At 38.3% G+C, this 12,901-nt stretch overlaps 1 protein-coding gene across 18 annotated transcripts in view; it reads right to left on the bottom strand.

The window, feature by feature from the left end:
- The window catches only part of NCOA7 (nuclear receptor coactivator 7), an 82,814-nt gene that overhangs the window by 52,406 nt on the left and 17,507 nt on the right, over positions 1–12,901 (bottom strand). For all 18 annotated transcript variants that reach the window (XM_086876982.1, XM_086876995.1, XM_086876988.1 and 15 more), the window contains exon 2: positions 5,360–5,491. In XM_086876982.1, coding sequence (XP_086733108.1) covers positions 5,360–5,409 — 50 coding nt within the window. In that variant the 5' untranslated portion in view covers positions 5,410–5,491. The remainder of the gene's footprint in view (positions 1–5,359; positions 5,492–12,901) is intronic.

The raw sequence follows: 12,901 nt of genomic DNA, 5'->3' as shown, positions 1-12,901 counted from the left end.
TATATACATCCTAAATAACAGAGCAAATAATAACCATTGTACCCCATAAATCTGAAGTAGTGATATATTCAGGATTTTCTTACAAAATAGACTCCCTTAGGCATACATGATATTGCCTGAAACAATGTGAATAAAATGCAACAGTGTTATTCAGTTTCAGTAACTGGATTATGAGGTAATGTTTATTTATCTGGAAGCAGAACTGAGATATTTTCATTGTACAGCTCAACTGAAATGATATAGTATTTCCTAGAGCCATTTAAAAAATATTTAAGCATCTCCAGGATCTCGGCTTGACTATTCTTCCTGCTCAAGATAAATCTCTATGATGGTTTGTTTTAAAAACAATGCGTGGAAAACTTTCCCTCCTAAAAGCAAAAAATAAGTTATGGGTGCTACAGGAAACCTGAATAAACATCAACATGTTGGCTCAGCAGAATTAGAACAATTGCAAGGAGGTAACAGCTGGAGGAATAGTGAGCTGAGGAGCACCCAACTCATGTGTTACATGGATATAATGAGTCATCCAACAAGAACTGCACCAAGAGAAAAACTTACTAAAAGGTTTCACATACATGAGATATCCTCAAGGAAGTATCTTTGTGCAAATATTTCTTACCTAAGTTTTCCTCTGTCCTAGCCATCAATAATGCCCTTTTCCCACACAGTCCCTCTGTGCTTACTGCATTTTTATTACATGATCTCACTGTGTCTTAATAGCCATGGGAATAAAAAATATAAAGTGCACAATTACTAAATAGGGTAATAAAACAGAACACAGGAAAAGTCCAAATGAGATGCTTATAAATCTGATAGTTTGCAATATTCAAAAGACTGACCAAGGGAATAACCACTGCCTGTCAGACCAAGGGTTTGTGAAAGCCAACATCCTGCCTCCAACAGCTGCCAAGAGCAAGGATCAGGGAAAAACCATAACAACATGACAAGTACATATAATGCCTTCCCTAGCTAAGCTTTCTAGACTCCAGCTGTTTACACCTCAGTAGCTATGTATCAATGATTCCTTCTGTTGCAACTGTTGTAAATACTTGAAAGTCAAGGTTATGTCACAACCAACTGTGTGACTGAAAAACTGTTCACTATTTGTTGAATTGTTTTATTTTTAAGTACTAAAAATAATTAGAAGATAAAAAAAGCTGTAACTTGGAGCTGGTAACAACTAAACAACAACTGCAGTATAAACACATTTATCTTCTTTAAATCATGGGTTTAATGTATAAACCTTCATCTGTACAGATGTAAATTTAGGCATCTAAGCCAAGAACCTAAATGAACTTAAAACGTGCTGTGAACTCCTTTACTTCCCTTAGATATTGACATCATAAGGAAACAGGAGGTGAGCATCAAGTTATAAAACTGGCTTCAGGTTCTGAAAAGTAACCTGCAGTTAGAGGGAGTCTCTGTCTACTGGGATGGCCTTCGGAACATGTCCAAGACATTTATGTAGTTTTCTCAACAGAATGATCATAGTAGGACCAATGTGAATTCAATAAACACAAAAGCACCCAAATTCCAGTGAGAATATTTCCCTAATACAAGTGCTTCATTTTTTGCCTTCAGAAATCCAGTTCTCAGTGGTGACCAAAAAGAAACTGAAAACTAAAATTTGTAATTCCCCTGGAAACTATTAAGAAATCATTCACGTAAGTATGGCTTTTACAGTTCATCTCCACACAGATTGTTGAGATTAAGGTCACCATAAGTTGAAGACATAATGATTAATAAAATTAATGGAAGTATTTTGGTCAACTTGCTGAAAAGCAGCATTTTTTCAAATAAAGCATACTAGGACAGCAGTAGACAGCTACCTGACACGGTTTTGTGACACATGGAACATACTCAGTAACTTGCTGTGATGAATGCTGACACTCAGAGAGCCTGAACCTGACCCTTTCCCCATTCTTCCACAGAGCTATTCAAACTCTTCCCTTATGATTTCTCATATCCTTTAACTGCTTGTCCAAAGATACCCAATATCACATAATAGCACATGCAAAATATATCCAGTAGCACACAACAGCACATGTAGACCAATTCCACTTTCAAGGTGTACATTCAGCCTTCCAGACTACCAATCTTCCAATCACACAGAATCTAAATCACTCTTTGGAAAGTTTTGAAGACATTTCTATTTCGTTTGAAAAAAACAGCTTTTTTCATTTCCTGCCAATCAAGGCCAAAAATAAGCCATTTACCACAAAAAACAGTGAATAAAATTGCATTTGGTAAGAAGCAAAAATGGATGGGGAAGCTTTTATTTCAGCTTCACTTGCCACATGGAGGCGGAAGGACCTGGGAAAACTGAGTCACTAGGACCATAACTATCTGTAGTGGAAAAATATGATGGCTGAGTGGGTCTCTTCTACAGAGCAATTTCAAATATTTTAAAGCATAAATGTGTAAACAATGCTAAATTTGGGGTACAGAGATGCAGACAATTTCATGTTCATCTTCATCTTGCAATACAGGAGCTAGTTTGTCAGCACATATTTTGGGATTCTCAAGTTAACCCTTCCAAGAATTGCAAGCATAACCACTCAGACACTGAGCACCACCTCTTTCAAAAGCTGCCCAGGAGGCACCAAGATTATACTACCCTGAAGGCCAAAAGCCATCTTCTGATGAGAAGTCAGACACTTTGGGATGCTGGCAGGGCAGCGAGGAAACTGTTTGTCCTGCTGCTCATGTTCACATGTTCCCTGGCTCTGCCAACAGAGAACCTGGGTTTCTATTAGCAGAAGCTTAAGAGCAAAAAGCATCATCTTCCATTTTTTCAGTTAGTGCTTTTAACCTTGTTAATACAATTATAAGCTTTTCCCTCACGTTAAGGAGATTTTCTATTAAAATTTGTGTATTTTCATTTATAGTGGACTATGTTAAATATTTTATTCCATATTATATTCAATATAGCATTGAATATAAACATTTCCCTCTTTATAACCAGGATATAAGCAAAAGGGATCCTTCTTCTCAGCCCTGAGTGGAGTCCTTTTCCCCACCCTTCTGACAAGAAGCACAGATTTTCCTCCTGCTGGCAAAAAGTCAAATAATCCATTTCCTGCTACTTCCGTGGTAAACAGAAAAGTCTTCTCCCATGAGCATCTGATCACATGCAAAACCAACAAGATTAAAGGTGAGGTAAAGAGTCTTTGCTTCATGAGAATGTTTATTACACATAAATTTAGATTCTGTAAATACTACTCTTATCTTAGACTCACAAAACGTAACAGTAATAAGACATAAAGGAAAAAGTCCAGCAATGGAAGTACAGAGGCAAATGTGGTTGGGAACCAGCTAAGGTTGCTCTGAGCTCCATAAACATGAGGCCAAGCTGGCAAGTAAAGCAGCCTGTTTGAAGCAGCACAAAATTCCATAAAAGCCAGAATTTACCAAACCTTAGTGCCTAAATTTAAGGACAGAACAAGTTTCCACAAATTCTAAGGTACAAAACAACCCAAACTGACAGCAACACCAAAGTATGCATCTGATTAAATTATCTGCATCCCAATGTAAGGCATCGAATCTGGTAACTTCTATGTCAAGTCAAAATCTTACTTTTGACATCACGTCAAAATTTTAAACTGTTTTTTTAAAAAAACAGGGACATTGTTGGAACTGTCTTTGTACTAAAGGAACTATAATATATTATATTAATATAATATAATCTGCCTGTTATTTTCAGGTATTCATATAATATTTATCTGGGTCATTGTGGAAAGCATTTAAACCACTCATCTGTAAGAACCTGTGGCACCTGTTTACTATAAGAAGTGTGCTACACTTAGGATGCTAAATGTAAATTTAGTTCTGCTCCCTGACTAGTTCTAGTCCCTGACTGCACACACAGACAATGTGCAGGAAAGAAAGCTGGGCATGACATCTACTGACAGACTTCAGCTTCTATTAACACATGACCTGAGGGTCTGCAAGGACATTCTTGTAAAAGTCATCTACGAGTTTGCTTAGAGTGGGGACTTAAGGGCCTGCAACTTATATAAATAAAAAGATGCAAACTGGGAGGGAAAGAGACAGGTAACCTCCCCAAAGTTACACAGCAGCTAATACTACAAATTGATTTTGCATCTTTTTGAACCTTGCTCAATGTCCCATGTCCATGCAGGAATTTTTAAAAGAGAACACTCACAAGATGACAGAGGAAAGCGGATTAAATACAAATGTCAAGGACTTTCCTGAAAGCCTCTTGAAGCTTTCTACTTGTTTAGCAGACAGCACTTAGAACTAACACAAAATATTCTCAATATAAAGCATCTTATCCAGCAAAGCCTGAGTCTTCTTTAACACAAAATTACTTGCTCCTTAGCACAATCGCTTTAGCTACTTCTGCTTTATCCTTCATAATGCATCCTCTGTTTTAGGTGCCATTATCCATTTCCCCTTCTCAGAATCCCAAACTGCAACATTCTGCCAACATCAACATAAATGCATTTCTCCAAATGGAACACAAGTCACCAGACATTAACACATGACCAAAACTTCCTCCAGTCTTTAGCCACCATTACAGAGAACCTGAATAGCAATAAAGAAGCAGCAACTTTTCCCCACACTACTTCTAAATATTGTGACAGGCATGCCTCTAGATGTCTGCAATGCACTAAGGCTACAGTTATCTAGTACTGAGTGGAGACAGGATACAATTCTCCTCTTCAACGGAACAGAAAACATCCTTGAGGCAAAGATGTTTTTCAAACCTATTTCCTATCTCCTCCCAAGAGTAAGTGAGCTTCGGTTCCTCTTGTACATCAGAGCTCAGAGATGATTAGAGACTTGCTAAATTAACAAAGACAAGTTATTAGGAAAGCAATGTCACTTACTTCTTAAAAATCACCAATTGTGAATTTCAAATTATAAAAATGATGGACTGAAAAAAGTCTTGCTTTATTTACCAAGATGATATGGTTTAGCCAGCTTACCCTTTCTTAGCTAGCCTTACCCTATGAGATAACACTACTTAAGCTGTGCTTTATTTGAAATAAAAAAAAAAGCCTCAGGTCTAGGCACACATATGTTTCAGATATGATTGTTTTCATCAACACTGTCCTTGAACTTGATGCTGGAAGCTCAAATGCAGTGTGATTTTTAACTGAGTACATAAGAACAGTTTACTACTACAAATAATTCAAGTTTCCACTACTACTCAAAAGAAAAAAAATCACCACTTAAACATCAGGGATACAGCAAGGAAAGACATTCTGGATACATACTTCAGCATGTTTAATTTTTTTATACATACTTGAAAAATCATAAAGCCTTGTGAAAAAGGCAGAATAAAGAGTTCTGTATTTTAATATCAATATTGAAATAAGCCCTGTAAGCTCACCGAGCAAAATAGCCTTGTCGCCGTTCCTTCTTCTCTTCCTTGGTCTCCATTATTTACAGTCAAACGGACAAGATGAGCAGCCAAGCGTGATGCTCTTCTTCCCGTCAGAACCTCATATCCAGGCAGGGCCTCCTGCATATAACAGTTAAAAACAGGAAGTTCATAAATCAACATGTCAACAACACCTACAAAACCCAACAGGTTGTGGAAATACGACTGACCCAGTGACAAAGCGAAGTAAAACTTTAACCAATGTTTGCAGTGCAGTACCCATTTAATATACAATGAGACAAACCAATAAATGCACTCAGGCCAGTTTCTCAGCAGTGGAAGAAAAGCAGGTAACCCAAAGAGCAGCATCAAGTTTTAAAGCTCTGGAAATATTAAATCACTTTGAAGTTTATACCAAAACATCTTCCAGGTCTCATGCGTTCCTTAGGCAGATCAAGAGAAGCTTTGGAAATACATAGCACAAACAGAAGAACCAGTGAGACATACAATGCTCACTTTGAATTTAAATTTTAAATTACTAAAAATACTGTAAGATTGTGAGACAGATGAAAGTCTTAAAACAATGTAAAGGAAAAAAGAGTGGTCTACATTCTGTACAAGGTTTGACTGTTGTGACCGATATACCAGTTCAAGCAACCATGACAACAGGGAGAAACAAGATGGACTCTCTGGCTCTCCAGATGAAATGTAATCACCTTGAAATAGGTAGGACTAGGGAAGGTTATCTAGGTTATCAGAGAAGTTAAAAAAAAAAAAAAGGAAGACCACTAATACTGGTTTTTGACACAAAAATCACCATCTCTTGGCAGAATGCAATACCAAGGCACTTGGAGAGAATTTCCAATCTGCCTTATAATTACCATAATTAACAACCTGCCACATATTACTGTCCAAGATCACTGCCAAGATGTTTTATCATTTCCCCCTCTTCAACATACACTTAACCTACCCTGATGGCTTGTGCACATGCACAAAGTAAGTTAAGTTTTTAATCAGTATTTCATAACAAACTCAAACCAGAAGTTACTACTAAACAATTTAGTCTAATGGGCTGTATAACAAAGAAATGGAAGCCACATAAATTATGATTCACAGCAAAAGAAGAAAAAAATCCTCTGCGACCTAATCAGTTTCCATTATTTTTCACTGCATTAAAAGATCACAAGCTACAAACTGCCAGATGTCAACAAAAGAGATGATGCAGCAAAGACAGACTAATCTACTTGAAATGCCGAATAACAAATCATGCTAGAGTCTATCAGAAATACTTGCCACAATTTTATCTCCTTATTTATGGATGATTAGTCCACAACGTATGAAGCCCACTGCTCCAAAATGCACTTTTTCTAGCTCATTAGCTTTGAATACATCCAGCGTGTCAGAAAGAATCAAGTTGCTTTCATTTTTACACATCAGGTAGTCTTACAGTAATGGGTACTCTTTAAATGGCAAGTAGCTGACATCTTTAGCTTTATGAAGAGAATACTATTTTACCTCTGCAAGGTAACACATGATGCAGTCTTCAGCTGGACACAGAAACCTACATGACAGAAGTATAACAGCAGCATCAGAACAAACTGGCCTGCTCAGATGTTAAGTCTGTATGAAGATACCACATACTTCCTGAGAATTCTGATGCATCTCTACCTACCCTGTTAGAGCAGGTTCTTAGAGCTTCAGAGGATGAGAACTGATGGCTTCATTTGCACTGCCTTTAGAGTTACAGTTTCCAAGTATACAACTACAACCTTTACAGCGAATTACAGAAAGAGTTGAAAGAAAGAGGAACCACTTTTCCCCCTTGACCTGCCTTGCCTTCACTACATTGTGATGTGGCATGAGGGCACGGACAGGCCAGAGCCGAGTCTCACACTGTCACCAAGAACTACTGATTACCCCAAAGCATCAACACAGTATTAAACCCATGACCACAACCACAGCAGAACCCATGGGAATGAGAAGAGGGAAGAGTTCCTCACCTCACTGAAACAAGATCAGCTGGAATAAACAGAGGCAAGAGAGGTCTGTTCTCACTGCCTAATCCCATGCAAGAGTCAGCAGTATGCTCTATCCATTCATTCTCTTCCTCTCCCATGATCTAACATCCCCAGCCAGGCAAGTAACTGTCCAGCTCCACGCTGGCAGATGAAGAGAGTGCTACTACCCAGGGAGCCAGCAGGAGAAACCCCTGCCTGCCTACAGCCCTGTCAGGCCCAGTACCAGAGCAGCCACTTCAGCAAAAAAGGGGCACAAAAAAGGAGAGAGGAGGTTAAGCCTGGACCTAACCACAGATGCTGCAGGAAGTGCCAGCACCAAACCAGAGAGGCACTGTGTGAGGGTTGCTGTTTGCCCTCATCAGTGCTTGACAAAACCAGCAATGCCAACATGGGTATGGAGCCTGTTCTTCTCACATCAAATGAATGCAACTCCAAGTCCTTTCATGTGGTGAGGAGGAATAAATAAAGAATTTTAAAAAATTAAATAATTGTATTCATAACAGATGGTCACTCAGAAAATTGGAATATCCACTGACCAGACACAGCAAAGGCATTCAGGCAATTTTTTGTCTTTTCTTTTGCTAATACAAATATACAGCAATATAATATGCAGTCACCAATTAAAGTAAATTTAAATAATGGCATAATTTAATGTCAGATCCCACTCTGTTGACCTAAAACTTACTTAGCTTACCTTCTTAGAAGAAATAACAGTGTTGCTCTAGAAAGGCATAATAAAGTCTGAAAATTATAATTTTAAAACAGTACTAGAAATAGTAAACTGATTGCTGACTTCTTAAGTTCTGAGTTTACTTGTGCTGTTGCGAATTTTTACTAACTACTAATTGCCTTAAAGGTGAAAAAAAAAGAGAAAACCTGACAGCTAGGAGGAACATAGCTCTGCAGTAATTGCCTTCTCAGACGTCCTTTTCAATTTTAGTTTTTTAAGCAGTTACAGCACAGAAGACACATTTACTTTATAGGATGTCACTAACAATTTAAAATTACATCAAAAAAGGCAAACCTACTCCACACTTCTCCCCTATCTATCCTTTGATATTTTACAAGAAAAAAGAAATCCAAGGTATTCTTTATCACCTGCTTAAAATGTTAAGGCTATATTATTAAAATGAATCTTGATTTCCTGGCAGCTCCTTTCTGGTACAGATGAATACTGAATCAGCAGACTATTAAAAATGTACATATTTGGGGGATATTTATATGCCGAGAAACAGACAACTTACTCATATATCATGAGTTCAGTCCAAACTCAAATGATGACAAAGCTGATTTTATATAAATTTCAGGCCCAGTTTAACCTTTTCTACACACTGGAACAGAAGTACATTGTGAAAAGCTTGTATCACATATGTACAGCAATGCTAATTCTTTTACCAGGCATTTTCAAGGCAAACCAAACAATGCTTTTCAGTAAGGAGCCTGTTAAAAAACTGCCATTCTCCAAATGTAGCCTGTGTCAGTACCTGATAATTATATAAAGAAAAAAATACATAAGCATATACTCTTCTTTCTTATTTTAGTCCTACTGGTCTGGATATTTTAATTTATATTTACTCATTTCTGGATACTTGCTTTGTCTAGCTAGTCTTGCTGCCAGGGAGTTCCAGGGATGTTAATGAAAGTATGTAATTAGGATGGGAATGCTCCAACAAGGCTACAAAAAAAAAATTAAGAAAATTGAAATGTTAAAATCACAGGAACAGACTGAACTCCTGACCATGGATGCCCACATAGCCACACCACCTCAACTGTCACTCACTCTCAAGACCTTCAGAACCTGCTTCCAGGTCCTGCTGTTCTCTATGGAACCTGGCACTGCAGGACAACAGCCTCCTGCACTGGTACATTCAAAGCAGCAACAGAAGATGTCTAAGAGCAAGCATAAACAAAGGGAATAGAAGATTAAAAGTAAGTTAGTGTATGAAGAGAGCACCCTTTAAAGACTTTGATAAATTTACAATTTTTCAAAATTCTTTTTCTCCCTTTTCCTTCCCTTCTCATGCATAAAGAATAAAGTACTCTGCTACTTGCAGGTTAAGTAGTTCACATTTCCACAAAACAAGAAAAAGTCCTGCTTGCTGTGCTCAGGGCTAAGCACCCAGAAATCCTGTCTGCTGGCTCTAAAGCATCAACAAGCAATCCTTCAGTTGTGGGCATTACTTTCCAAAACTGTGCACATGAACAACAGTACATCCAACAGCACAGCAATGAAGAAGCCAATGAAGCATCTGATTATTTTTAGAACATTCAGGGGACTTGATAGCTTTTCTCTGGCCATCTGTGCCCACTGCAAGTCCTGGAAAAACATACAGAGAAAAAGAACCATTCAAGATCATGCAATTCTCTAGACATATTTTTCATGATCCTGTAGAGTCAATATCTCTCAACCTCTCAGGAGGCAGGAAAATGACATAATTCCCTGCTTTTCAAATGGTGAGCTGGACTGCAAGGATTACCTCCACATGCTCAAATGAGAGTGGAAGAGCAATGTGTGCAAGTATCCTCCCAGTAGCTTTAATCCAGCCTCAATTAACAGCAGCAATGAGAAGGAGGAAGGAGATTACTTTGACAAGGAGATAGTTATTATTTTCTGTGAAATTTAAACTAACTTTGGAAACCAATAGCAAAGCCTTGATTTTATCTGGCTCTGCAGGCATATACATAAGAATCACAGCTCAGATCCACAAAAGAAAATAAAAAGCCTAACTCCTCTGAGGATCCAGGCTCACTCAGTTCCTTCAGCAAGGAGCAAGTATGTAAAAAAATGAAGTTAACTGACTTTAGGAAAACCAAGTCAGGGGTAGCGTATTCCATACCTTAGCAGGAGCCTCGTAAGGCAAGAGACAGTGGAAACAATCATGCTGTGAACAAGCAGCAGGGAAGGTGAGAGGTCTACACACAAATTTTCCAGTTAGGAAGGCAGAGCAGATTCCACAAGACTCCAAGTGAGACAGCCAAGCAGACACGGCCGCAGCAAGGATGCAACAGGAGACCCCACTGTGCTAAGGGAACAGGATGCTGCCCAGACACACCACATAGCTCTCATCTGCTCCCTGGTACGGCATCCCACACAGCAGTAATTTTTTATTTTGCTTCTCTATTATACCTCTGCTCCTGAGACTACAAGCAACACACACATCTGTTCACAGCACTGCACACTTCCTATCACCTGCTGTAGTACATTCAAAACTGGTCATATTCAGACACAAAGCATTACTTATGATCTAGCTTAGGTCTGCAACTCTGCAACAGAGTGTCTTCTTATGAATAACAAGTCTTCTGGGTACATGTGCCAATTCTGATACCTACATGATATAGATACAGTGTGAGAGATGACAAGGGTTACATCAATAAGGCCAGTACTAAGACCAAAAAAAACCCAAAAGGTATGTTTGTAGTACCTCAAGAGCAATATTAAAAATATATCTCAAGTTGGAAGAGTAAGAAATTGTAGAACAAATCACAGATAGAAGGGAAGGAATTTCAGTGTATTAGATCTAAGATTGAACCCTTGGGGTTGCTAGCTGTGCCTCTGAAAAGCCCAAAGCAGTTCCCAGAGCACTGTGCAAATGCAAATAAATAAAAACACACACCATCCTTAAACATAAGGCAACAGAAACAGTTCAACATGGAAGAGGAGATTTAACTTGCTACTGGTCAAAAAAATGCCTATTATTAAGCTTCACAAGCCAAAACACTAATAATAACCCTTCCATTCTTTTCTGTAGACCCCCCATTTTTAAAACCAGGAAAGTAAATGCACACTTACACTTTATGAGAAATGCTAAACTTTGCAGCATTTCATTAATGCCTCGCTGACTGGACTAACCAGGCTGAGTTCTACTGCTTTTAGGTTCTGCTAGGATATTTTACTAAGTGTAATAGAAAAGATGAAAGTTTCTATATAAACACTACAACATTGCAAGATGAAACATAACAGAAATGCACAGCCAGCAAAGAGGAGAGTAAGCTACACCTTTTTTTATTCTTTTCTTTAGGCAGAATGACCTAGGAAAAAGTCAGATTGGAAGCTTTCAGAAAAGCACCTAGCACAAGGAAGTAAAACACAGCACAGACTTAATACATTCAGTAGAATGGACAAAAAAAGGCTTATTCTAAAGCTATCAGAAATATGGAATTATTTTAATTCAATTATATAGTTACATTATAGTTATAATGTACAGTGTACCATTAATTCTAAAACATTAATAAGCTCTATAAAGAAGTTCCAGTCCATGACACATAACTGGAGGATGCTAATCGAACCCTGGAGAGCTACTCCACCTGAGGCTCACTCAACTCTTGCTCAGGTGAATAACCTTTCTTAATGCTTTCCATCTTTGAAGTATTACTCCTGCCATGTTTCTTGTGACAAGAGTGCACTCTTAAAATTCACAAAAAACAAAAATACAAAAATTAGGAGACGGAAAAATAAGTGTGTAAGCAGGAGCAATTCCTTCTGACTTCTTGTTCATATTAAACACGGAACAGTCACAATTTCTGTGTCTCCAAAAAGAGAGAAACAAGGAGATTCAATGTGGCTGTTTGCATGCCGTGGGCTCACAAGGATAGTGAAGATTAGATCTGGAGATAAGAGAGGCAAAGAAAACAAACACCCTCACTCTTGAGGAACAGGGAACAATATTTAGGCAGTTATTATCCCCCCTACAGTGGTGCAGTAAACCAAAAGTTCAAGCATTTTCATTCCCTAATAATGAAGTAAGAACAGGCTAAGCTTAGATCACCTTCAGTGCCCCCTCTGGATTTCAAACCATCTGTCCACATGAACAAAGTTAAAATAAAATAAATGACAATTAATGTAGCAGAAACATTCCTGATTCAGAAACAGAACAATAACAAAACTTGATTCAGCTCCAAAGAACTCTCCAGACAAATTATTTCTGCCTTACTCGGGAAGAGGCTTTAACCCACTAACTAAGGCTGTCATGTTTCACACAGAGTTAAGAGGAAGCAAATGCACTTCCATAAATTCCACATCACCAGTCAGGTTATCATGAGACAAAAACATTGAGATTTCATCTTCCCTCATTGGCAGCTGAACATCACCAGATGCATTTTCCATACAGAACAATGCATTTTACTGTTTAACTCAGCTTCAGCTGCTAGACAAACTGGTTACAAAACACAGCATAAACTATTAACAGGTATAGTACTATGCTATTCCAAAAGTAAAAGTGCAGTGCTGCTGGAAATCAGGCCACCTGGAAAGATTTTCATTTTTAGGTCAACAAGAATATTGCTGCGGATGTTTTAAAATAATTAATACCTTCATCTTACTGTATCTCCTGTTTCAACCTACCCCAATTGAATTAAGCATCAAATCCAAGCCCTCTGACCCCACAGCTTTTCACACTCACATTGTACAGGCATACACAGTGTTGCCCTCTACAACTACCGGAAAGAAAGAGGTGTGGAGGTGGCAGCCTCTTCCTCCAGGCAACTTGTAATAGGACACAAGGAAAGGACTTAAACTGTGCCAGGGGAGGTTCAG

This window comes from Cyanistes caeruleus, chromosome 2, assembly GCF_971803275.1.
Source record: "Cyanistes caeruleus chromosome 2, bCyaCae1.hap1.1, whole genome shotgun sequence".
In the NCBI taxonomy this organism is placed as follows: Eukaryota; Metazoa; Chordata; class Aves; order Passeriformes; family Paridae; genus Cyanistes; species Cyanistes caeruleus.
Note: the sequence above shows the minus strand (reverse complement) of the source record. Positions and strands in the feature narration are given on the sequence as shown.